The 25,621-nt window shown below is 40.6% G+C and overlaps 1 protein-coding gene across 1 annotated transcript in view; it reads right to left on the bottom strand.

The window, feature by feature from the left end:
* Positions 1 to 25,621, bottom strand: part of STPG2 (sperm tail PG-rich repeat containing 2) — a 421,381-nt gene that overhangs the window by 289,333 nt on the left and 106,427 nt on the right. The window contains exons 7-10 of the mRNA XM_043513260.1: positions 25,039 to 25,149; positions 18,211 to 18,370; positions 15,178 to 15,341; positions 8,907 to 8,996 (exon numbers count right to left, since the gene is read on the bottom strand). Of these exons, the coding sequence (XP_043369195.1) occupies positions 8,907 to 8,996; positions 15,178 to 15,341; positions 18,211 to 18,370; positions 25,039 to 25,149 (525 nt within the window). The remainder of the gene's footprint in view (positions 1 to 8,906; positions 8,997 to 15,177; positions 15,342 to 18,210; positions 18,371 to 25,038; positions 25,150 to 25,621) is intronic.

Raw genomic sequence — 25,621 nt, forward strand, 5'->3', positions numbered from 1 at the left:
TGCCAACTACAATATACATGCAAGATATGGAATTTTTAGTGTTGAATAATTGTTCCTGAGGGAAGGACAGAAAATTATAATGAGTTTGCAGATTTAAAAGTGAAATGCCATTTAACATTTCTCTGAAAACTCAGTAACAAATTTGGAAAAAAGGGAAGAACCCTACAGTAACTGTGGTTCTGCGAGATGTTATAGTCAGTGGAAATCCAAACGTAGGTGCGCATACATCTCATGTGCACAAGATTTAATTATTTTTAATAGTCTCCATCAGGGCCATACATGTGCCCTATGCCTCCTTGTGCTGACAAAGTGTGAGACAGCCATGTCCCTCCCTCAGTTCCCTCAGATTTCAAAGTCTGTGATAGCTGAGTACTCCGAAAAATGGGGATGGAGGACAGGTCATGGGATCCACAATGACTTCAACATCTAGAGGACCAAAGTTACTGTAGGATAAACAACTGTTCTTTTTTCTTCAAGTATGAGTCAGTGTGGATCCCATGGTAGATGACAAGAGGGAGTATTCCCTCAGGATGGTGCGAATGAGGAGCTCTAGATGTATCAGTTAAAAAGAGGTTCTAATGCTGCTCTCACAAAGTTGACATCTGATCTAGCCACTAAGTCCAAGGAATAGTGTTTGACAAAGATCAGCGGGTTGTCCCTCATCGCTGCCTTGCAGATATGATAAGCCACACATTCCTGAAGCAGGCGGAGGATGCTGCTTCCATTCTGATGGAGTGATCTCTGACGTTCAGTGGAAGAGATACATCAGCCAGCTGGTAACACAGTGAGATTTGATGTTCAGTGGGAGAGATACACCATCCAGCTGGTAACACAGTGAGATACACTGTGTTATCCATTTCGATACTCTGTGAGCTGAGATGACCAGATCTTCAGAAACCCTGGTTGTTGCTAGAAATAGACAGGACAACAATCTGAAAAGTTTGATCCTGTCATGGTAATAAAGCAACGTCTTAGACACATCTGCTGTGTGTAATTTCTTTTCTCCCAAGGCTGTATGGCTTCAGGAAGAAAGGCGAGTTGATTGATTGGTTCATATGAAATTTTGAGACTACCTGAGGAATGAATTTTGGGTAAGATCTTAACACCACACTGTCCCTTTTGAATACCTTATGTGGAGGATGGCTGTACATACCTAAGCTAACTCTGGCTGCAGTGATAGCCTCTAGGAAGACCATCCTCAGAGCGAGGTGATGTTAAGGAGCATTCTGAGAGAGGTTCAAAAGGAGGCTCCATGAGTCTCAGGAGTATTATATTTAGATCTGAGATGGGAGCAGGTTCTCTGACTGGTGGGTAAGTATGTAATAGCCCTTTGAGAAACTTTGATACCATCAGGTTAGAAAAGTCAGAGCATTACTTCACAGGTAGATGGCAAACAGATTGCTGTTTAATAGAGCTGAACAAAAGGCAGACCTGTTTTAAGTCCAATAAGTATCAAGGCCAGGACAAGGTGAAGACCATGATGGGCTGCCCATAGAGAGAATCTCTTCCATTTAAATGAATGGGTTCTTCTGGCTGACATTTTCCTGCCTTGTAACAGGATTTCCTGGACCTGACAGGAGCAGCTTCTGTCCGTAGTACTCAACCAGACAACAGCCATGACATCAGGTGCAGCCACTTCAGGTCTGGATGGAATATTTGTCTATGGGGCACAGGCAGTCTGGGAGCTAGACTGGAACTGAATGAACATGTTCAGCAAGTCTGTCAGCCAAAACTGGGTAGGCCCATAGGGAGCCACCAAAAGATCATGCCTTTGTCTCTTCTCATCTTGGAAATTACTCTGAGGAACAAGGAGGTTGGTGAAAAAGTATATAGTATGCTTTGAGATCACTGCAGAAGGAAAGCATTTTAGAAACAACCCCAGGTTCATGGCCCCCCTGGAACAAAAGTTCTGGCACACCTTCCAGATAAGGGGAAAATGAATATGTGCCCCCTTGTTTGAGTATGTATTTCATTGCAGATGGGTTGTCTGTCAGTATTCGCATAGTGGAGTTTTGAAGAATGTGGAGGAAGGCTCTGCAGGCTATTTTAGTGGCTCTGAGGACGAGGACTTTGATGTGGAATCTCATGACTTCTGGGGCCTAGGTCTCTTGCATTTGTAGATGGTCCAATGGACTTCTCAACCTATGCCAGATATTTCCATAATTAAAGTTTTTGTCAATGAGAGTGCAGAGACTGGTACTCCTCCATGCACGTTTCTGGGTTTCTTTTGCCATCTTAGTTCTGCAACAACGAGAGGTGAGACAAAAGCCTTCTTGTTCATCTGGTGTTTTCCTGGGAAATTGACTGACATGAGGCAGAGGTGAAGATGTCACAGGTGAAGTCTGGCAAGTACTGCCAGGTATATGCAAGCAAACGTATGGCCAAGCAGCCCCAGACATGGAAATATCATCATAGTCGACTTTTACTCTATCCCGAGCACTAGCAATTGCATCAACAGGAATCTTCATTGGGAAGGTATACTCTTTCCAAGTTGGAGTCAATTAGAACTCCTATGAATTCTATCATCTGTGATGGCATAACAGATGATCTTTTTCATAGTTCATCATGTGGTCTATCATTTAGAGGAGGAAGACTTGCTCTTGTCTCCTGCTGGAATCTGCACTTGATCAGCAAATCATCCAGGTAAGGATAGACATCAGTGTTCTTCCTTCTGAAGTGTACAGGTACTATTGCCAGGCACTTCATGAAAGCTCTCAGTGGGGAATCCATTTTGTATTGAAAATGGTTGGACCCCACTGTGAACCTCAAGTACTTCCCACAGGCCAGATGGATGACTATGTGGAAGTGTGTATCCTGAAAGTCAATAGCCACAAACCTGTCTTAACCCTGGAGAGATGTGATGATGTAGGTAATTGTTACAATCCTGAATCTGAGGCAGAATATGTATTTGTTCAGTTTCTTCAGGTCTAGGATAAGACAAAATCACCTTTCTTTTTTGGGATACAGAAGTACTGTTAGTAGAACCTCTTCCCCTGTACCCTCACAGAACTTCTTCTATGTCTCCTAGATTAAGCAACAAGCCTTGTTTGTTTGTAATGAAGTCTCATGAAAAGGGTCCCTGAAAAGAAATGGGGAAGCAAGTTAGGTAGGGGGCAGAGAATGGAATTGTATAGGGTAATGTTCGGCTATGTTTTCAAATGCCCATTTGTTGGCTGTGATGGCTGCCCAGACCTGGTGGAATGGGATAAGACTGTTCCCAAAGGTGGGGCCAAGTTCCAGATTGGCTCTGCTGTGATTCTTGACTCTCCTGTCAAATCTGCTGCCCTCTGGAGAGGGTGCAGGGTTGGTCAAAGAGCCAGAAGACAAGTGTACCATGGAATAACTGAGTTTCTTTCTTTTCTGATACTCTGGCTGTCAGCCCATGGTGTAGGACAGCATACTCTTCCTTTGTTGGGGCTGATATTTGTAGGGCTTTCTGTAGGGAGCCAGTTTTTAAATTCCCTGGGATTGTAGCATGGCACTCAAATCCTTGAGGGAATGGAGCAGTTCATCTGTCCTCTGTCTGAGGAGATCCACTCCTTCAAAAGGAATGTCTTCAATCATGGGCTATAGCTCACCTGGAGCCACAATATGTGCCTCATTGCAATAGCCTTGGCCATTGACCTCGCGGCTGTATCAGAGGCATCCATGGTCACCTACAGTGATGTTCTTGTGGTCATCTGGCACACTTTAATTATCTCCTTCATTTCATCCCTGCACTCCTGTTGGATTTTGCAAGGAAGGAAGTGATCCTCTCCCAAATTATATTTGGTGAACAATGCCTGGTAGTTCACCACCTGAAGCTTCAGCAAGGCTGATGAATATACTTTGTATCCCAAAATGTCTCCTTTCTTAGGGTCTTTGTCCTCAGGAATTCCTCTAATGGACTTAGATGTTTCTTGTGCTACAGAAATGACCAAGGACTCTGAGTCTGGGTGGACACCAAACTGTTCAAAGAGCTCCATGGTACTTTACCTGAGGTCATTCCCCAATAGCAGCAGAAAAGTACCTCTGCTCAATGCTGGTGAGAAGGAATATGTTGGCAATGATGAGTATCATCTCTCTTCCTCAAGAGGCAGAGCCAGTGTCAGTCACCTCATTGTTATTTGTAACTTCCTGGATGTGAAGGGATCAGTCTCTGTCCATGGTATCTTCAGAGGGGAGGCATTTCTCAGATCTTTGCTTGGCTCTGTTCTAGGTACTGGTATAGGGATCAGTGCCAGATCTCTCATTCCACCTAATTTGCTCAGTGGCTTTATCCTTGGAAGAGTGATGGTTCATGTTATCTCTACTGGACCTTTCTTAAGTTTTAGAGATATGTTTAAGCTCAGTCTGGCTATGTGATTCAGTGTCCTGTTTATGACTGGGCATAGGTGCCAGCTTCAATGGCTGAAGTGCTAGCATAGGCACCAGAGTCATCAGTGTCAGAGCTGCTGATTCTGAGGTAGTTGGTGCTGAGGATGTTGATGCTGAGGTCTTAGGCGTCAGGACTTTCACTGGATGTTGAAGTAATCAACGTCAACTTCACTGGTGCCAACTTTGCCTTCTTTCCATCTAATCCCAGAGTGTGATGTGTTCTCAAACTAGTGCAGGCCGATGCTACTTTATTTGGCCACACTCTGGTTATAACTGTCACCTCTGGATCCAAAGTGACCCATGTAGACTGATCTAGAAGATGTAGCTTGAGCCAAGAATCCTTTAACCTATATATCCTGGAGGAATAGGACTTGTAATCAGAGCACCTGTCTGAGATGTCTCTCTCCTCTAGGCAAAAGAGATATTGGCTTTGTCCATCTTTGATGGGGATAAGTCTGTTGAAGGGTGGGAAGAATTTGTGAGGTGTTGTGGTTGGCACAAAGCACTTCACCCTAATACACAGTGGATGTAAAGGGGGATTGTAATGAGGTTCCCAATAACCACTAGTGTGCCTCTTTGTGTCTATACAGCTCTCACTGCATTGGGTGCCCCCCTGCTGTTTGTTGCTCACTCTTCACCAGGTTCCAGCCCAGGGACCCTATAACCAGCAATCTGGGTCTGCTCAGTCCCTGTCCCTGTTGCTGTTTCCCTTGGTTCCATCCTCTTTCTCTTGTCTGTCTCAGGGTTTACTACTGAAGCTTACACCACTCCCAGTGGCTACTTCACCACCTTTTAACTTCTTGCCAGATTCCTTACTCCTGGGCAGGATTCTAGGGCTCACTCCTCTGACTTCCTTCCAGCCCTTGACATAAGGATCTCCAGGATCTCTGTGCTGGCAGACTCCTTCCCCTGCAGCTGCTTTCTGCTCTCAGTTTCTTTCCTTTTGAGTGTTGGCCCAACCCTTCCCCAGACAGATTTCATTTTCAATTAACCTTGGCTTTCCTTCTCTCAGGTAACACCAGGTGACCTACTTGACCTCTCAGACCCTCATTAACCCTATCAACGCTGATGTGAGACATACACCCCAGCACAGGGATCAGCAATCAAATTCTTTTCTTCTTTCTTTCTTAATGAACACCTGTAGAACCAAGCATAAAGACAAGATTTCTTCACCAAGTTGGCCTGGGAAAATGGCTTAGGGTATCTAAAGAGAGAGTAGCAGATTGGACATTCCCTGCATTCCATCTCACCGACACTGGGATTGTTAGCGGGAAGTGAGTTAGAGTCGCAGCCACTCTGCCTTTTACATCCTCACATGGGAGCATGAGGTGGCAAAGGAAGCATGTGTGGCCCCAACGGACACTGCTATTCAAAAGAATCTGAACATGCAGACATGAGGTGCATGCACACCTACAGTGGGATCCAAACTGAGATATACTTGAAAAACTGTTACAATAGATACTGTACAGCTGTATCATTTACTGGAACTTATATTTTCTAATTCTGAGTACTGTCTTGTCAAGCATTTATTGTGTGCACCACTCAGTGACTTCACACATGCACAGAGCTCAGAGAACAATTTGAAGACGTATGGTAAAAATGATTACTTTGCTGATCTGTGTCAAGAAAACCCACTTTCTACTTCTTATGAGGTCTGATTAATATCAGCTTATTCATTCAAAATTTTATTTTCAAGAAAAAAAATTTTAATTGTCATAAAATGTCCAGCTCTGCTCTTAAAAATTATTGGAAAAATGGTATTGTAGAATTCTATTTTACTGTCATTCATTCAATGATTTTCAATTAAAGTTTATTTGCATGCAGTGGTGTTGTAGCCTCTAGCCCAGACCTGAAAAAGAGGTCTGTGAAGCTCAAAATCTTGTCCCGTCCACTAATGGAAGTCAGTCCAATAAAAGATATTACCTCACCTTCCTTGTCTCTTTCAAATAACATCTGCTCAGTTTAGAGTAAACAGATATTCTGCTTCATAACACTGACTCTGCATATCTACATGGAAGGAAACATGTATACTGCATGTGAGCCACAAAACCATTGAAAAGCTAGTAGTATGATACTAAATTTCAGAGAGGGGGTATTTTTTTAAATGAACGCGCTAGTTAAAAAGATTCTAAAGTCAAAAGTGTATATATTAAAATCATTGAGAATAGAATGGAGATCCTTAAGTATATGGTAACTGAGTTGCTTAGCCCATTAAAAAAGTGAAAGCAGGAAAGTTAGAAAAACCCTTATCATTATGGCTGTGAGTTTGGCACGGAGGTCACAGAAGTCATGGATTTCGTGACTTTCTGTGACCTCTGTGACTTTTGCAGCAGCCAGTGCACCTGGCTCAGAGGCAGCGCAGGCAGACCCTGCACCAGGCGCATCACCGGCCGCTGCTGGCATAGTCTCTGGCCCTCATGCCCCCCTGCCAACCTGCCCCCAGCAGAAGAGTTTGGCTGTGGGAGGGGACAGGGGGGTTGGGTCACGGGACGGGGTGAGGCAGGCTCTGGGCAGCGCTTACCTGGCTGCCTCCCAGCCAATGGGAGCTGCGGGGGTGGTGCCCTGGCTGGAGGCAGCATGCAGAGCTGCCTGGCCATGCCTCCACCTAGCAGCTGAGCAAGGGGGATGCCGCTTCCAGGGACCCCCCAGGTAAGCACCGCCCAGAGCCCACCTCACTCCTGCCCCCTCCCACACCCAAACTCCTGCTGCTTCCCGGGGGGGAAGGTAGGCATGGAGACAGGTAGGAAGCCTGCTGGCTCCGCCAACTCCCAGCACCAGTGGGGGTCTTGGGCCGCATGCCACCGCCCACCCATGCCCCCAGCCTGCCCTCTCCCAGCACCCGCAGGGCCCCTGGGTAGCGGCCCTCCCTCCCCCGCAAGTTTTAGTCATCGGTATTTTTAGTAAAAGCCATGGACAGATCACAGACCATGAATTTCTGTTTACTACCCGTGACCTGTCCATGTCTTTTGATTAAATCATAAGGCTGAAGGGGAAAATCTGAGATAAAAGTATCCTTCAACAAATGGAAATTAAGCCCAAGTAAAACCAGCAGGAAGCTGCATAAACTATGGTAGACACAAGTTAAAATGAAAATTCGCAGGGCTAAGATGGAGTTTGAAAGACAAATTGCCAATAACCAAACAAATAATTTAATTGTATCAGAAGCAGAAAGCCTGCAAGAGGACCAGTGAGTTTGCTGAGCTATCAGGGATTAACAAGAGCAATAGGGTATTACAGAAAGGTTACCTGATTCATTTGCATCAGCTTTCAACAATGAGGATGTTTAGGAGACACCTATCCCAAAGCTACTCTTTTTAGGTAATAAAAAAGAGGTATTGTCAAAGAGTGAGGTGTCAAAGGTAGTAGTGCTGGAACGAAATAGTAAATTAAAGAGCAACAAAATCCCCTGCACCTAATGATATACATCCAGGAGTTCTGTAGGAATTAATTATTAAGTGATTCAATTTCTAACAAAAATATGCAAGCTCTAACTAAAATCACTTACTACAACAGAGGACTGGAAGGTAGCAGATGTCTTTGGAAGGTACCTGTCTTTAACAAAATGTCTTTTGAGGTAATCCAGGAATTATAGATCAACAAACCTTACTTCAGTCTCAGGTAAACTGGTTGAAAAGATCAGTAAAAAGAGAATTATGGAAAATCCAGAGGAGTATAAGATGAGAGGAACAGGCTAGCACAACTTCTACTGAGGACAATTATGCCTCTTTAATCTATTCTTCAAGAGCACCAACAGAATAATGGATAAGTGGGAACCCACTGATAAAATGCATATTAGGACTTTCAAAATGCCTTTGAAAAAATCTCTCATAAAAGGCTCTTATGGAAAAAGTAGTCAGGCGGTAAGTGACAAAATACTGCCAAAGCTAGAAACTGGCTAAGAGAGAAAACAAAGAATAATACCACAGTGCCCCAGTGTTTCACACAAGGACAGGTATTCTTTAATACATTTATTAATGATCTGGAAAAGATGGTAACTAGTGAGGTGGCCAATTTGCAGATGACACCAAAATTATTTAGGATAGGCAAGACCTCAGAACACTGTGATGAATTTGCAGGGGCCTCATAAACTCAGGTGAAAGCATAATGGGAGATGATATTCTTTGTAGACAAAAGCAAGATAATACATATTGTAAGAACTAAGTAGAACTGCTCATATACATTGCTGCATTCGAAATTAACCACTTAGAAAGAAGACTTGAACATCACAGCTCAATAAAAACTCTCTGCTCAATGTACAGCAGTGGTAAGAAAAACCAAAATCATGTTAGGACATAAAGAACCAGAAATAAAATAATATTGAAAATATTCTACCACCATTCTGGAAGATGTCATTCTAATTGCTGTAAATTTACAGACTCCACAGAAAATACATGCCAGATTCTCTGCGAGCATAATTCTATTAATTTCAAAGGACTTAGCTTGCAAAGAATTTGACCCCACAAATCTTGTTTGTATTCATTAGTTTAAAATATTAGAGGGAATTCAGTAAAATAAAAAGACTATCTAAATAATCTGGAGAGTTATCTTACCATGGTAACTACTGGAGTTCTTTCTGTTGATGACAAGAAAACAGATAATTGCTTATGTTGTTTATGTAATTCTTCAGTGCTCCTTTTGCCCTGAGAATTCCAAAGTACGCAGAAGTGTTAGTCTTTAAAAAACTCTATTTCAGACTCTGAAAATTCCTTTGTAGTTTTAATTCACTTCAGTTCTGTTGGATTTAGAATCAATCCATTCAGTGTATACAAATACAAATAGTTATACATTGTCTCCTTCCAGCCAAGTTCCCCATTACAGTATAAACCTCTTGAAACCTAAACAAATACATGATATTAAGGTACTGTTAAGCCTATGATGTTCAGTGCTCCAAACTCAGCAAATGAAAAGCTAAGATGATGACAGCTTGGCCCTATTCCTCATCCTTTATATTTTATAGCAAATACTTAACAATATAAACATCAAACAGAAGTAACCATCCAAAAAGAGAAACAGGAATAGAAAACAGTGTAATGCAGCAAAACTAAGTTTTTACTATGAGCACTTAAACTTTTAAAGTTCCTGGTTTTTAAGTGTTTAAATTTATAAACATATTGTTATACTAACAATATAAATAGTAATTTATTTGGTTTTCCTAAAAGGAAAAAAAGAAAAAAAGGAAAGTTAAAAGGCCTTAAGTGTTCAAAAAACCTTTATTTTTTATTTCAATTCATGTTGTGATCTATCACTAATCTTTATGCGCACACACAATAAAGATATTTTAAAACATTTAAGTGAATAATAAGCTAAATTAACCTAAGAAAAATATGTTTGATTTCATATTACTATGTATTAAGCTGTTAGGACCTGATTCAGGGAAGCACACAGGCACATGCTTAAGTCCCACTGACTTCAAACGCCACATGTATTATTGTAATGTGAGGCTCCATAAGTACTGCAGCTTAATGGTGACATCAATAGGATTTAAACACATGCTTAAGTGCTTTCCTGAAGCAGGGCCTTAATGCACGCACCTTAGCTGCTCTAACTACAGAATTAAAAAAGCCCACATTATGATAACACTTGTGGAGCTTGTAATGTCCATTTCCACAAGAACAAGGTTTGTAACATGTAACACATAACTGTGGCATGCATGGGTGCTTATAAACAACACAGGAGTTACAGTACAAAAGTAGCACCACCACAGGAGCAGGAAAGAAAAGATTGAGCAAAAAGACCGTTTCCTGAGCCTGAAAACTTGTACTTATAAAATGTACTCAGGGCTACTACAGTAGAGATTGCAGTGGGACCATAAAAGGATAAAGGGTACTTTTCAAGATACTGACAGCATCTTTACTCATAGCTACAGGCTTACATTGGTTGTGGGGAAAGGGGGAACAGGTTCAGGACCATGCAGTTTCCTCACCTGCACTCTTCTATTCTCTACCCTATATCCACTCTCTCTCCTCTACTCCAATGACCCATACACACACAAAGCCCATTCACCCCAGGCTGAGAATCTATGATATAAATTACACTCCCCACTGGTTTTGTGATACCATATAAGCTCTGCACTTCTTACCCACTGGAAACCTTTATGTGCAGCCAACTTGGTGTATTTAAAAGTTTTATGCACAAAAAATTAAAGGCAGGAAATGGAAGAACAGGAACAGTGGAAACCATAATCCTGAGCTACATTACTCCACGTAGAATAATAATTTTTTGACTACTGTAACAATTTTGTGACCAATACTGAAAGCTATGGCCTTGAGAACCAACATAACATTTTGAAATGTTAACTGCAATTTTTGTTCTTTTTCAATCAGTGTATTTCATTTATTATTTAATGCAGTGAGTTTAAGTATATTTCTATATAGGGGTTTACATAGATAAAGGTATCAATATTTTGTTATTAATCGCTCTTAATCAGTACACGAATGTGGAAAATACTAGCTATTTTTGAGAATGTCTTTTGTTAAAGGTGTAGTAATTGGGGGGGCAGGAGGTTACGTTTTGTGTCCCATTAGGTTTTAGTAGCCGCTTTTAAAACTGAATAGAGGTGCCATGAAACACTGCTGATTTTGGTGCACAGGCCTGGTTATATCCCCAAGAAACCTTAGTTTGCCACCCCCACCTCTAAGAAGAGACTATTAAGATCTAAATTTTTCTATAATGAGTTCTAATGATAATGTATGTGAACTGTTCAGCTTGCTTGATTAAGACCTAGGGGAACTGAATTATTTGCATTTGACAAATACTGGAAAAAACTTTCCTACATCTAACATATTTAGTAATATATATTCTCTTCCTTTCCATATGATGATAATTCTGTTAAAGTAAGCTGTCAGGGAGCAATAATGGGGTCCTTAGGTAGTTATACTTGATATATTTGATAATACAGAACTTAAGAGACAGAGTCATTTCCATGACTGAAATATGTTAATTACTTGATCCTGCATGAGAAGCACTTATTTTGTTGTTTATGTTTAGTTTGACTTTTGAGATTTTTATATCTTTACTTGAATGCTGAAATCTAGGAATATTGTATTTTTCCATTTATAAAAAAATATTTTAGAACAAAAATTAAGAAAAAACACTTATTGTGCTGTTTGTTGTAAAATAAGAATATTAGAAAATTACTGTAGTTCATCTTTTGTTTACTTGCCTCAGCCTAACTTTACTGTGTAAGATGCATCCTTGAATGCAGTATTATTTATTGTCAGAAAGCAATGCTGAGTACCCTGTAATTCCAAAAACCTAACATTAATTTACCAACAACTAGGCCATATGTATTGCTACACTGTTTCATGATTGGTTAATCTAACTGCAATCCAGCACTGTAATCCTACTGGATGTTTTCTAAAGAGACTAGAGTCCTCATTACTTTAATTGGGCATACAGTATATGTCTGTGAAAGATCACAGAGAATCAAACCATGGAGAACTGAATAGAGCTCCCAGCTCTCAGAGAAAAACCATGTTTTAGGTCTAAATTATTTTGATCCTGACCATGAATTTTGCAAAGAAGAAGAGCAGAAATAATTAAAATTTTACAAACTCAAGTCTGTGAAATAGTGGTTAATGTTAACCAACTCTCAAACACTGTTAGAATACTTAGCCTAAAAATTACTCTGTATATAGAAGAGGCCTGGCAGCAGCCTAACCAATAATAATACAACCCCAATAAAGGTGCAGAAGGGGCTCCTGTGAATGGTTGGGCAAGGAGATTGAAGGGGGATACTGAAACTCAGAGGCAGCCGGCTCCAGGCTAGAAAAGAGGATCCTGAGGGTTCCTGTCTGCTCCTGGGATCATTACAGCCCTTCCTGGCTCCACTCCCTGTTCTCCAGCCTGACCTCAGGCACCATCACAGCTGCTCCAGCCCCTCTGGATCCTGTTCCCCCCACTCAGGGGCTTTCATTAGTTTATGCAGGCATGGAATCCCCTACAATATTTCCACTGTGAGGACACCAGCCCTCTGGTTGTATCACCAGAAAACCATATTTGAAATTTGCAGAAAGCATTACTGTAAGTTAATCAAAAAACTATGAGTTATTACAGGGAACCTGTGAAGAAGGCAGAACATTCTTTAGCCTTCACAAACGTTTAATTTTATTTTACAGAAACCTAGCCAGTGCTGGTGCACGTTATATAAATAAGAATTGAGAAGTAAGTGTGGAAGCAGGGGAAAGGACTGGAAAGAGACCCTGCTGTGGAGCAGAGAACTGGACACTAGTGAAAAATCTTTGTGGGAACAAGATAAAACAAGAACAGATCAAAGAAAGGTGCAAGGATGGATTGCAACATGAGCATAAGGAGCATGCAAACCTTTCAAATGCAGTTTTATTCACAAGTGAGCCTGCGCACAGAACTATTTGTGAGCCATGCTTACTCAGCATACCTCTCTGTCCTTTTCTAGTGTCTAGACCAAACAGAATTTAATGTATCTGCTCAACCTTTGAGCTAACAAGTGAGGGTTTTTCAGTTGAGGCAGCAAAGGCTCCAATTTTAGATATATAGGTCCAGGTTTCAATCCCTCTGTCAATGCCCCATGTAGGGATGTCAAAGAATATCTCCAAAATCAAAAAAAAAAATTAGAGTGAACAGATAATGACTGGGAGCAACTCACTCATCAGCTAGCAGGTGAAAAGTAAAGTTTGCCTAAATAAGAAGTGTGATTGACTGGATGAACTAAGCCACCACTCCAGGTCATTTTGTGATTAACAATGACGAGGGGGAGATGAGAGAAAAGTTATCTACTTATTGTTCTACTGAAATTTTGTGTTTCCATGAAATATTTATTTTTATAACTTTTACTGTTGAAATAACGTGTCAGAAATTGGAAGATCCTGGAAACTGATCCCCATTTAAGATAAGGCCCCTTTACCATGAAAAGTGTAAATTTATTTTATTTAACGCTTCTTTTCTTGCCAGAGTGAGGTAAAGGGATTTTAGTGTAAACGACAGTGATGCCCCCATGTGATTATCATTGCAATAATTAAGGGTAATACAATAACCGTGATAATTTATAAAAAAAAGTTTTACCTGTACATAAATCCTAAGGTAAAAAATCCTAAAAATCATAAATCCTAAGGTGTATCTGTCTAATCTCTTTGCACAAAGGTTGTGTGACTAGAGCACTTGTGAAAAAGTTAACAGTTAATCTACGTGCATTGCTTGTTTGTAATCAATGATTCAAAAGTCTCTTACACAAAACAGCATGCAAGTATATATTCCTAAACAGCATATATGACTCTGGGGAAAACAATTGCTTGCAGAAATCTTATTTTGCAGTACTATCTGTTCAAGTCTTATTACTATTTGAGTCATCTTTGAAAGAACAAAAATGTAAGTCTATTGTCCCAATGCTGAGTAGGAATATTGTTAACAATTATTACATATGTGCTATATTTCCAAATCATAAATCCTAGTGAGAAAGAAACAGAATTGTTAAAATATTTCAATATCTGATTGTTTGTGTTATTGCACGGCCAAATGGAAATTATCTGGGCAAATCTGTGTGATATGAAAGGAAGATATAAGTATTTGCTCCAACCTCTCATACAGAGACAAACACCTATAAGATCTCTATCAAGCATTTTTACAACTACAATACCCACATGCTGAAGTGAAGAAACAGATTGACAGAGCCAGAAGAGTACCCAGAAGTTACCTACTACAGGACTGGCCCAACAAAGAAAATAAGAGAATGCCACTAGCCATCTCCTTCAGCCCCCAACTAAAACCTCTCCAAAACATCATCAAGGATCTACAACCTATCTTGAAGGACGACTCATCACTCTCACAGATCTTGGGAGACAGGCCAGTCCTTGCTTACAGACAGCCCCCCAACCTGAAGCAAATACTCACCAGCAACCACACACCACACAACAGAACCACTAACCCAGGAACCTATCCTTGCAACAAAGCCCGTTGCCAACTGTGTCCACATATCTCTTCAGGGGAGACTATCATAGGGCCTAATCACATCAGCCACACTATCAGAGGCTCGTTCACCTGCACATCTACCAATGTGATAGATGCCATCATGTGCCAGCAATGCCCCTCTACCATGTACATTGGCCAAACTGGACAGTCTCTATGTAAAAGAATAAATGGACACAAATCAGACGTCAAGAATTATAACATTCAAAAACCAGTTGGAGAACACTTCAATCTCTTTGGTCACTTGATTATAGACCTGAAAGTGGCAATTCTTCAACAAAAAAACTTCAAAAACAGACTCCAACGAGAGACTGCTGAATTGGAATTAATTTGCAAACTGGATACAATTAACTTAGGCTTGAATAAAGACTGGGAGTCGATGGGTCATTACACAAAGTAAAACTATTTCCCCACGTTTATTCTCCCCCTCCCCCCCATTCACTGTTCCTCAGACGTTCTTGTCAAGTGCTGGAAATGGCCCACCTTGATTATCACTACAAAAGGGGTTTTTTCCCCACTCTCCTGCTGGTAATAGCTCACCTTACCTGATCACTCTCGTTACAGTGTGTATGGTAACACCCATTGTTTCATGTTCTCTGTGTATATAAATCTCCCCACTGTATTTTCCACTGATTGCATCCGATGAAGTGAGCTGTAGCTCACGAAAGCTTATGCTCAAATAAATTTGTTCGTCTCTAAGGTGCCACAAGTACTCCTTTTCTTTTTGAAGGCCAGAAGGGATAACATTTTTAAGAATATACATTGTATTTCTAAACAATATTCATGAAACATTTCCAAAACCCTGAGGCTTTTTATTTTGACAGACCAAGTCCCCAAGACCTCTCTTTACCATTTTTTAAAAAGTTAATAGCTTCAAGTTACCTGATAATCAGCTGGTCCAGGAGTACAGAAAGCTCCCCTCGTAAAAACACATAGAGGTCGAGGAGCTGAAGATCCAAATGCTCCTTTCTTTGTACTCTCCAAGTAAGCTTTTTTAAAATTCCCTCTTTCAATACTACAGTTGAGAATATTATAGAAAGCTGGACCTGAAAAAGTCACATTAGAGTTATGAGCCACCATCATAGTCCCGATTTTTTATCATAAATAGTAATTTAGAAATACATTATCTTTTAATATTAATTTAAAAAATGTTATGTTTTCATATTGTAATGAAATTGTCTCAACCAATGAAAGCACAGGGATGCCATACATTTACTGACCCATATCTGTGAAATTATCTGCCAGTTATACAATGTATGGACCCTGTGGTCTGAGGGATTTTGATTTGCAAAATGACGAGTTATATTTCAGTAATATGTACAGTAATCACTCTTAAAAGTTTTCCCATTTTGCCTGGGATAACTAAATAACTACCTCAATTATTTAAGTTTAAAGTCCTGTTCAGCCACCCTTACACAGACTGAGAAGCATCTTACTCTGCAAGTAGCCCACTGGCCATGACAGCAGTTACCCAGGACAGACAGCACTGGTATTGCAGTATTGTTGATTTGGTGAAGAATGGGACAGCAGTTTAATAAGTGGGACTTCAAAGAAAAAGGGACTACTCAACATGAGTAAGGGTGGCAGAACAGAACATGGGGTGAAACTCATCCTTGGGCAAAGGGCCTGGACAAGGCCTATACATCACTTAAGTCCTCAAAATAGAACATGGCAAAAGGGTGAGCTGTACCCTCAGTAAACACCTAGGGAACGTGACACATTCAGGAACGTCATTAGATATTAGAAAACAAAAAATATGTTTAGTAACAGTTAAAACTGCAGCAGAATGCACCCCATCCACCCAAAACCTTAAAAACTTGGAAATAAGAAGTTAAGGGGAATTACATGTGCATTCCTTTCCATCTTCATACTGCCTACAATGCTATTGATAATGCACTCTAAAGCTCCATAAGGCTCTCACTTCCATCTCCAACAGAGACCAAAATTGATATATATCACAACTTCATCAAATTTACACTCAGTTTTGCAAAAAACAGTTATGTGACCTCATACACTTATACAATTATATCAACAGACAGCACATCTGACTGTCACACATTCGGTGTAGTAATCAATCACCTCCCAAAATACTCCACAGTGAGGGGGATAGAAGAGGGAGAGAATGGGGAGGGGAACCATATATTGGGAAAGTAATATTTTCAAGGGATGCTTTTTCAACACAGTAAGGGGGTTAAGAGACAATGAAGGGTGTTATGTCCATAATGGTCAATTTAAAGTTATTTTCCCTTTTTTTTTCCTCTCTCTCTCTCACCCTTGCGAGGGAGGGGGAGCAGTGGAACTGCAGCACGCTTGCTACTCCGGGAAGGAGGCAGAGAAGAGGTGGGGACGGGACCTCGGGGAAGCGGGGTGGTATCAGGGCATATCCCCGCCAGCCCCCTGTCGTGAGCCGCTCTGGGCAGGGCACTGGGAGCACCTCCACGACCCTAGCCCACACCCCCATCCCTCTTCTTTGACCCCTACACCCCCACACACACTCCCAGCCCCCTGCCCTGACCTCTGTATCCCCACACACCCCATGCCCTGACTCCTGCACCCCACCTCACATACCCAGCCCCCCATACCCTATGCCTGACTCTTGTACCCCCCACATTTCCACCCCAACCCTGAGCACCAAACGGGAGCTCCTGCACATGCACCCACATTCCTACCTGCACCCCTTGCACCAAATGGGAGCTGCCCAGGTAAGCACTCCACACCCAAACCTCCTTCCCCAACCCTGAGCCCCCTCCCTCATTCTAGCTCTTGGCCAGGCCCTACACCCCAACCCCCAGCCTGCTTTTTCACCCCCAGCCCTATGCTCAGTGCACTCCCACCCTCAGCTCAGTGCAGAGAGAGAGGAAGAAAATGGGCTAGAACCAGGGAGAAGGTAGGTACCCACTCTATGTGGGCAGGGCCAGGATCTCAGACTGGCAGCGGGCTGACTGGCAACAGGCTGAGCCACTCAGTCCATTGCCAGTCTGGGGTCCCAGCCGCTGGCCCCGCTCAGCCCGCTGCCAGCCTAGGTGAACGGAACTGGCAGCGGGCTGAGCGGGCCAGCAGCGTAAGATCAGCATTTTAATTTAATTTTAAATGAAGCTTCTTAAACATTTTGAAAACCTTGTTTACTTTACATACGACAATACTTTAGTTATGTAATATATAGACTTATAGAGAGAGACCTTCTAAAAAATGTTAAAATGTATTACTGGCACGCAAAACCTTAAATTAAAGTGAATAAATGAAGACTTGCCACACCACTTCTGAAAGGTTGCCAACCCCTGCTCTAATTCAAGCATTTCTTCTTCTAGGGCCCTGCAGTAAGTGGGGAGTGCATCACTGGGATAAATAGTTTTACCTGGCTATGTCCTTACCAGGCAGGAAGTAAAGAACAAAAACCTCATTGGCAGTTGTTAAATTACTATATAACATCACGCAGAACCACACTCTCCATGTTAAGATAGTTCATGTTGCGTATTCTGCTGCTATGAAAAATCTACAGAGTCTACACTTCACACAGAGAATCCTTATTAAACAACAACACAAATTAAAAAAAACTCACTCCCCACAAATGCAATTCAAATTCCGTTTATTTCAGCTAGGATTTCTTTTAGATCAGTAAATCCAACAGGTGCAAATAATATTGCCTACATTTATCACTTTGAACTAACAGTATAAAATTACTCAGAAATACCAAGCTAACAAAATCTGGAATGGAAGACTACATTTGTTTCCCTTTGGGCTCCTTCCAGATTTCAGTATAAATAAGAGTGCTGTTTGATATGTGTATTTTGCCCTAATACCTACTGTATTTTAATAATACTTTTTAAGATTAATTGCTAACTTCCTAGAATATCAATCTGCCTAATATTGGGTCATGTAAACTAAATGCCAACAGTACTTGGATTAATTGCAAACCTGGTGTTTTTTCAAGCCTGGAGTCCTGAGTGAACCGAACTGTAGTTTGACCAAATGGGATTGTTTTCATTCCTGATGTTTTCTTCAAGGATTCAAGAGCTGAGCATGGTTCATTATATGTACCAGGAGCTGGGGTGATTGATTTCACATGTACAAATCTCTAGAGAAGCATAGGAAAAAATATGCCAATGACAACCTGCAGCACATTTAGAAACTATATGGGCAGAAAGTGCTCACATGAGTATAGCAACATATAGGGTCTCATTTCTTTCTTAACGAAGTGAAGATAATTTATATATAGTAACTAAGGTCTTGAATCTATCTGGATATATAGGACCTGATTTTCAAAGAAGAGAACAAGTGCAAATGCCACTTGTATGTTTACCAGTATTCGGCTTCTGTGTACCCACAGCCACTTATATATCTGACAGTTTGCACAGATATGTACTCAGTCTGCACATGCACAAGTGGTATAGGTCCAGGTAATAACACATGCCCAGCTTCGAAAATCAGACTCCTCATATACAACTTTTATTATCATTGTCTGTACAATACATACTTTTATATATATACACACATATATACATACACACACATATATATATATATATATACACACATATATACATACACACACATATACATACACACTCTCTCTAGTATGGCTGTACTTGTGTGCGTGTGTATGAAGTAATTCAAATTAGTTATATATATAATACATATAATTTGTTATATACATAATTTATATATATATAATACATATAATTTGAATTACTTCATAAACACGCACAAAGATAGATAGCTAAAACTAATTTGAATTACTTCATACACACACACACACAAACACACACACATAAGTACAGCCATATTTGTAGCCAGTAAATACACAACACAAACAGAATGGGGAAGAGGAGGCCAAATATCTGGACAAGTACACAAAATAGTTTCATAATCCTATATGAGGAGATATTTACTGTCCACAAAGAACACATAGGGGATTTCTTTTAAGTTCTCATCCAAAATATCTACAAATAGTAGACCATGTGGTGGTCAATTGATTTATCTTGGAGAAATTAAATCAAATTTGAAGACTGAGCCAAGGGATTACCCCATTTTTCTCTACACTCACTCCCAAAAAAAACCCCATCAGCTAGTTCACAACTAACTTGAAATGAAAGTGTGAAGTAAACCTCAATGTGCAGGAATTTAAACATGCAGGGAGGAATTTTCAAAAGGGTCTAAGTGACTTAGGGTTTGTTCACATGACAAGTTACTATGCTGCAAGTTAGGATGTGAATCTACAGCACACCAACTTGCCCTGAAGCAACGATCCAGGCAGACACTAATTCAGTTCAGTGAAAAGCACGAAGTGCCCTTAGATGCACAAGTCCCACTGAAAGTCAATGTGCTCCTAAGTCACTTATGTGTTTTTGAAAATCCTAACCACAATTCTAACTACTGTAATTAAAATCATACGGAAGAGAAGGTTACTTACCCTGTGCAGTAACAGAGGTTCTTCAAGATGTGTCCCCCTATGAGGTAGCACCTCTTTCACCTGAGATCAGAGATCTTCGGTAGCAGTGCACATTGGGCTGCACATGCGCTCCTCCTCATCTCACACCATGAGTGGTGTCTATATAGCACTGTGCAGTCCAACTGCCCTCAGTTCCTTCTCTACCACAGAGTCTATCTTTAAACTCCAAAGCAAAGAGGAGGAGGGTGGGTAGTGGAGCACCCACAGGAGCACACATCTTAAAGAACCTCAGTTAGTGCACAGGGTGAGTAATCTTTTTTTCTTCAAGCAGTGTCCCTATGGGTGCTCCACTATAGATGACTGTAGAGGAGTGCCCATAGATGGAAGGTCAGGGTTCAGAGTGACATCTACTAAGGCTGATAAGACAGTGCATCCTTGTACGGCATCATGGGTAATTGCATAGTGTTGGCTAAAAAAAGTCTGTAAATGCCCAAGTGGCTGCTTGGCAAATGTCAGTAATTGGCACGTTGCTCAGAAACGCAATTGAGGTGGACAGCGAGCAAGTGGAATGTGTTCAAGTTCCAGGTGGGAGAGGTCACAGTTTGCGTCATTGGTAGCAAAGGCAGAGGAACTCCAAGATCCATTCAGAGAGACATTATTTGGATATGATCTTTGATCTCTCTGCAACGGAGAGAAATAAGTGCGGCGATTGTCTGAAAGATTTGGTTCTATCAGTGTGAAAGGCTAATGCTCATCTGACATCCAATGTGTGCAGCATGTCTTCATGCTGGTTGCCATGTGGCTTTGGGAAGAAAGAAGGAAGATGAATAGGTTGGTTTACGTGAAAAGAGGATGGCATCTTGGGTAAGAATTTTGGGTGTGATCATAACATGACCTTGTCTTTGTGAAAGACTGTGTACGGAGGATATGCCATGAGAGCACCTATCTCTCCTACCTCTCAGGCGGACGTGATGGTGACAAGAAATGCTGTCTTCACGGATACGTGGGTGTAGGAGCACATTGCTATGGGCTCAACTGGAGGGCTTTGAGATAGTGCAGAACTAGGTTGGTATCCCAAGGTGCGGGTCACATATTTGAAGGTAAAGGTTTTGATGGCCCTTAAAGAATCTTTTTGTGATGCGTGGATAAATACGGAATGACCTTCTATCTTGGGGTGGATTTCTTGTTCAATGTCAGGTGATCTAGCGACTGAAGACAACAGAGTTCGTCTTTGTGTCTGCTTCTGCTACGTGGGCAATTTGGGAAAGTTTGCCCTATATACAGCCCTTGGGTCCCAATAGGGCCAATGTGGAAGAACTGGCATATGGGGTTGTATCCATGGGGGTCCATACCAGGGACCTGGTTCAGTTCTGGTCATTGGGTATCGGAGATGACAGGATGGTTCTCTGTACGTGTCTGCTCTTGATATGATGGAGAACTGTGTGCAGTGGAGTACTCCTCTCCTTCCTCCTCTTCTTCCTCACTCAAGAACCGTGGTCTAGTCCTCAGTTTGGAAGTAGAGTGCTGATGTGGAGAGTAGGCATGAGGTGCAGAGAACTCACTGTGGAGACGTGACGACTTTGGCATATCAGAGACTATGATTCTCTGGGGTATCTGAATGCCTGTGGTACCAACAGGAGCATCATCAGCACCAGTGGTGGTGTAGTTGTTGAAGGCATAGCCAGTGCCGATGGCGGAATGCATTCCTTTGAGTGCCCAGTAGCTGGTGCCAAAGGGTTACTTGGTGCTGAGAGCTTGCTCAGTGCTGGATGTTTAGTCAGTGCCAAAGCACTCAAGATTATTTTTGTTGAGGAGGTCAGTGCCTATTTTGAAAGTTTTACACTGTCTTTTGCAGTGCCATGAGACAGTATTTCCACCTGTAGTCCCTCCCTTTTAGAGTCCTTGGACCTGTCTTTTACGCCAGTACAAAAGATGCTTGGACAGTCGTGGGAGCCAAGTCTCACCCCTGAGGACGTTAGGGCTATAGACCTTGCCAGGGTTGTTTTTTTCTAAGGTCGCTCCTTAGAGAGTGAGCTAGTGGCCCTTTTCTTTCATCTCAGTGTAAAAGTATGGATTTTCTCTTGGTAGTGCATGGCAAGTGAGGGTTGGCTGATGACTGTGCCAATGGTGAGCGCCACATAGGAGAGATATCGGGGCCAAGGTCTGAGGCTGGTCGCTCAGAGCTCTCCATTAGCCTCAGTTCACAGTTCTTTCTGTACCAGGCTTTTAAGTTGAGGAATAGGGTATATTTCTGAGAAACATGACCCTCACTGAGGCAGTGTATGCACCGTGAGTCACCATCGGTCATGGGGGTGGCCTCACGGCAAAAGAGGCATCTCTTAAATCCAGGGGATCCAGGCATAACCCGAGCAGGGAGAGTTTCCCAATTAGGAAGAGCATAGAAAAAAGGAAATTTACGCTAAGCTAAAGAGTAATAGGGAGGAAAGGGCAACGGGTTTTGGGTTTTTTTAGGGCAAAAAAAAATTAAAGGAAACGGCTGGTATCAACAATTAACTATAATGGAAACACTATTATTACTAAAGACTCGGGATGGTTGAAGGGCTCTGCTCAGGATTCTGTCCCAGATCAAAGACAGTTGAGAAGGAAGTGAAGACACTTGGACCACATAGCACTATATAGATGCCACAAGACAGGGAGAAGCGCATGTGCGGCCCAACAAGCACTTCTATTGAAGATCTCCCAGGCACAGGAGCACTATCACACCAACAGTAGAGCACCCACAGGGACACTACGCGAAGAATAACAAATGTTCAACCATGGGTTCCTAAAGTTAGACAACCACATCCATATTTTGTCATCTAAATTAAAAAATGACCTAATTTTCAGAGCACTTTTCACCATTGCAAACCACTGACTTATTCAGGAGCTAATTATGCTCAACACCTCTGTAAATCTGGCAGTCTCTTTAGGTGCCTAAATATGGTTTGGCACCTAAATTTAGCATCCAAGATGGCAAATTTTGGTATAAGCATACCCCTGAAAAATTATCCCTAAAATATGCAAAACATTAGAAATGTTCCTCTTGCAATAACAAATGTTTAACAATCTTCAAAAAAATAAACTTGCAGAACTATACAAGGTTATTTTCTATATGATTTTAATAAATGTACTTTCTAGTTCATATATCTGATGGAACACAAAAAATGAAACACAGGAAAACTGTGAATAAAGTTATATCTACTTATAAAAGTTCTGAAGACATACACCCCTTGAATCTTTGCTCTCATTTAGCCTTGATTTTTACATAAGTTCTTGATGCATTTGCATAACTTTATATTTTACAGATTACAATAAATATAGAAAACCCCATGCAGAAAAATCCTTAATATATATGAATTTTCAGAAAAGGAAAAGCCACTCTGATAGCCTGCTGAATTAAAGTCATTCTAGCAGCCTTCTTAAGAGAACTTCCATGAAGTTGTTTAAACTAAATGGATGGAGAGTTTATTTAGATTCCTCTGTCTTTTGGGACATCCGACAACATTTTTGGCAAGTAAAAATAAAAATTAGATGTATGACATGCATGGAACAGACCAACTGTGGCTTGCATAAGATGTTGTTTGAGGAAGTAAATATGAATGGAAGGAGAAGGTTCTGAACGACAGGAAAAGAAAAAAGGAAAGGAAATTACAAAAAAAAAAAACCAAAAACCATGACCATACATTATATATGATAAAAAAAATCATCAAATGATATACTTTGAATTTGCAAACTATAACTCCATATCAAAGTTTCACTCTTACAATTTATGATGTCACCAGAACCTCTCAATGAAAATAGAGTGTCATAATTCATAGCTATCTCATTTCTTCTCAATACAGTGTAATAATCTTTCTTTTCCTCAGCAATTGACAGTTGCAGGGTTTTGGTATGGGTGGTAAATTGTGATTTAAGAGCTAACTCAGTCAGTTATTCAGCAGAGGTCTTTTGTATACTGTATATTTTGTATTAGCTCTGACTTTTTCCTTAACATTTTAAGAGTCATATTCCAAAGAACTGAAATGTAGTAGATGACCACATAGTCATGAAATATAGCCCCCAATGTGCTAGTAGCTGTGAAATCTTAATTAGCAGTGGGAGTGTGGTTATATTCAATTATTCTACATATGGTCTTTATACATAGATCTAAGAGGCAGCTGTGAAGACAAGGATTATTATAACTCCATCAAAGGAGTCTGGTGATATCATAAAGTATGGAAACAAATATCACATAGTCTTTGTAATTGTTAGAATGCTGAGATGGCATCAGATCCTTGTTTCATAAATTGTCTGTTTGTTATTTTGTATTGCAGGCAATGTTCCCTCTAATTTTTGACATGCTGTCTGTGCAAAAAATTTCTTCTGTGCAAATTTTTGACAGGCCATGTGCACAAAAAATTTCTTCTGTGCAAATTGTTGTGCTTCTGTGCAAATTTTTGTGTGCGCGGTGTTTCGCCGTGTGCGCAAGGTTTAGGATCTATGTGTGTGTGCACACACGAACAGCTTAGAGGGAACAGTGATTGCAGGTGATGCTCATAGCCCGTGGCTGCCTTAGCATTTCTACTCTAAAAGGCCTTTTCCAGTTTTTAAAAACTTTATCGAAGTTCCATTTCTAGTACTAAAAATGTCCAGGTTTAGTTTCTGCTCAAAAATAAATGTTGTGGAAAGTCTAAGCAAGAACTCTTCAGCTATCTTAGAGAATATTTACTATTATAAAAAAAAGCTGCAACTATTTTTAACATCTCAGAAGAAAGGGATAGAAACTTCAGATTTGGCACAGATATGTCCAACTATACATGTACCTTTCAATAGTTCCATGAAAACACATTTGCATTTGGCAGTTAGAAGAATTTTAAAAAACACAATTTGTACATGTGCACTCATTTTACATAGCCAAAAGAAATTTTCATTCACCACCTCCCAGCGTTATATTCCCATAGGACAAACCTGATTAACGGGTGTAATTTGAAAGGTATTTACTGTCTGTGAAAGTGCAGATGGAGCCTCATCCATATTTTATTTGGAAATGTGTACAAAATGAAGTGGGTTCATGTATGCATGTGTTTATTTTTATATATATGCATACATTATACACTCATACACATCCCTAAATATATATGCATATCCATCTATAGCATAGATATGTATACTCACACACATACAATTCTACGCATCTTTCTATACATACATATACACGTGCACACACATCAAAATACAACACACAGAAAGAAAAATCATTTACTAATCATGGCTCACGGTACGATTATAATCTCTTGTGGATTATGCAGCTAATTACTTTTTCAGGTAACTTTGACCAAGAAAGTAGAGAAGAAAAATATGCTATTGGCACTTACTTTGGACTGTGAAAGAAAAGGAGCACGTGGAACTTCATTTCCATTCTGTGTTATATTCTCCACCTTCTGAAACTGACTTTTTATTTCATATTGTCCAGGTCCTGGAACACCCTGAAGAACATAAAAAAAGAAGCACTTAACATCCATTAGAGAAGTGCCCACAAGTATACTTAAGACCAAGGGCCAACTAGTTAAATATCTGAACCAAACTCACCTGGGTTAAAAGTGAACACTCTCTATGAAATTATGAAACCTTCATTAAAAGACAAACCTAAAGCAACTGTTAAACAGCTAATAAAGAAAACAACCAAAAATCTTGTGACAGTTTCCAAGATCACAAAAAAGATCCCCTGCAACTTTGCTGCTCTCTACTGACAGAGCTCAGTACTTCTGCCACAAGCATAAACAGCATATTTAAATAATTTAGAAAATGTAAAAGTATTTTATGATTTTATTCTTTTTCCATTTAGAGGGATTTTTCTGGCATATTTATGAATCAAAGTTTTCTTTGTAATGTTTTTTTACATTTCATTGTTTAATTTAACTATTTGATACTTAATATAATGTGTTTAAAAAAAGAAAA

The sequence above is a fragment of the Dermochelys coriacea genome, chromosome 4, assembly GCF_009764565.3.
Source record: "Dermochelys coriacea isolate rDerCor1 chromosome 4, rDerCor1.pri.v4, whole genome shotgun sequence".
NCBI classification, from domain to species: domain Eukaryota; kingdom Metazoa; phylum Chordata; order Testudines; family Dermochelyidae; genus Dermochelys; species Dermochelys coriacea.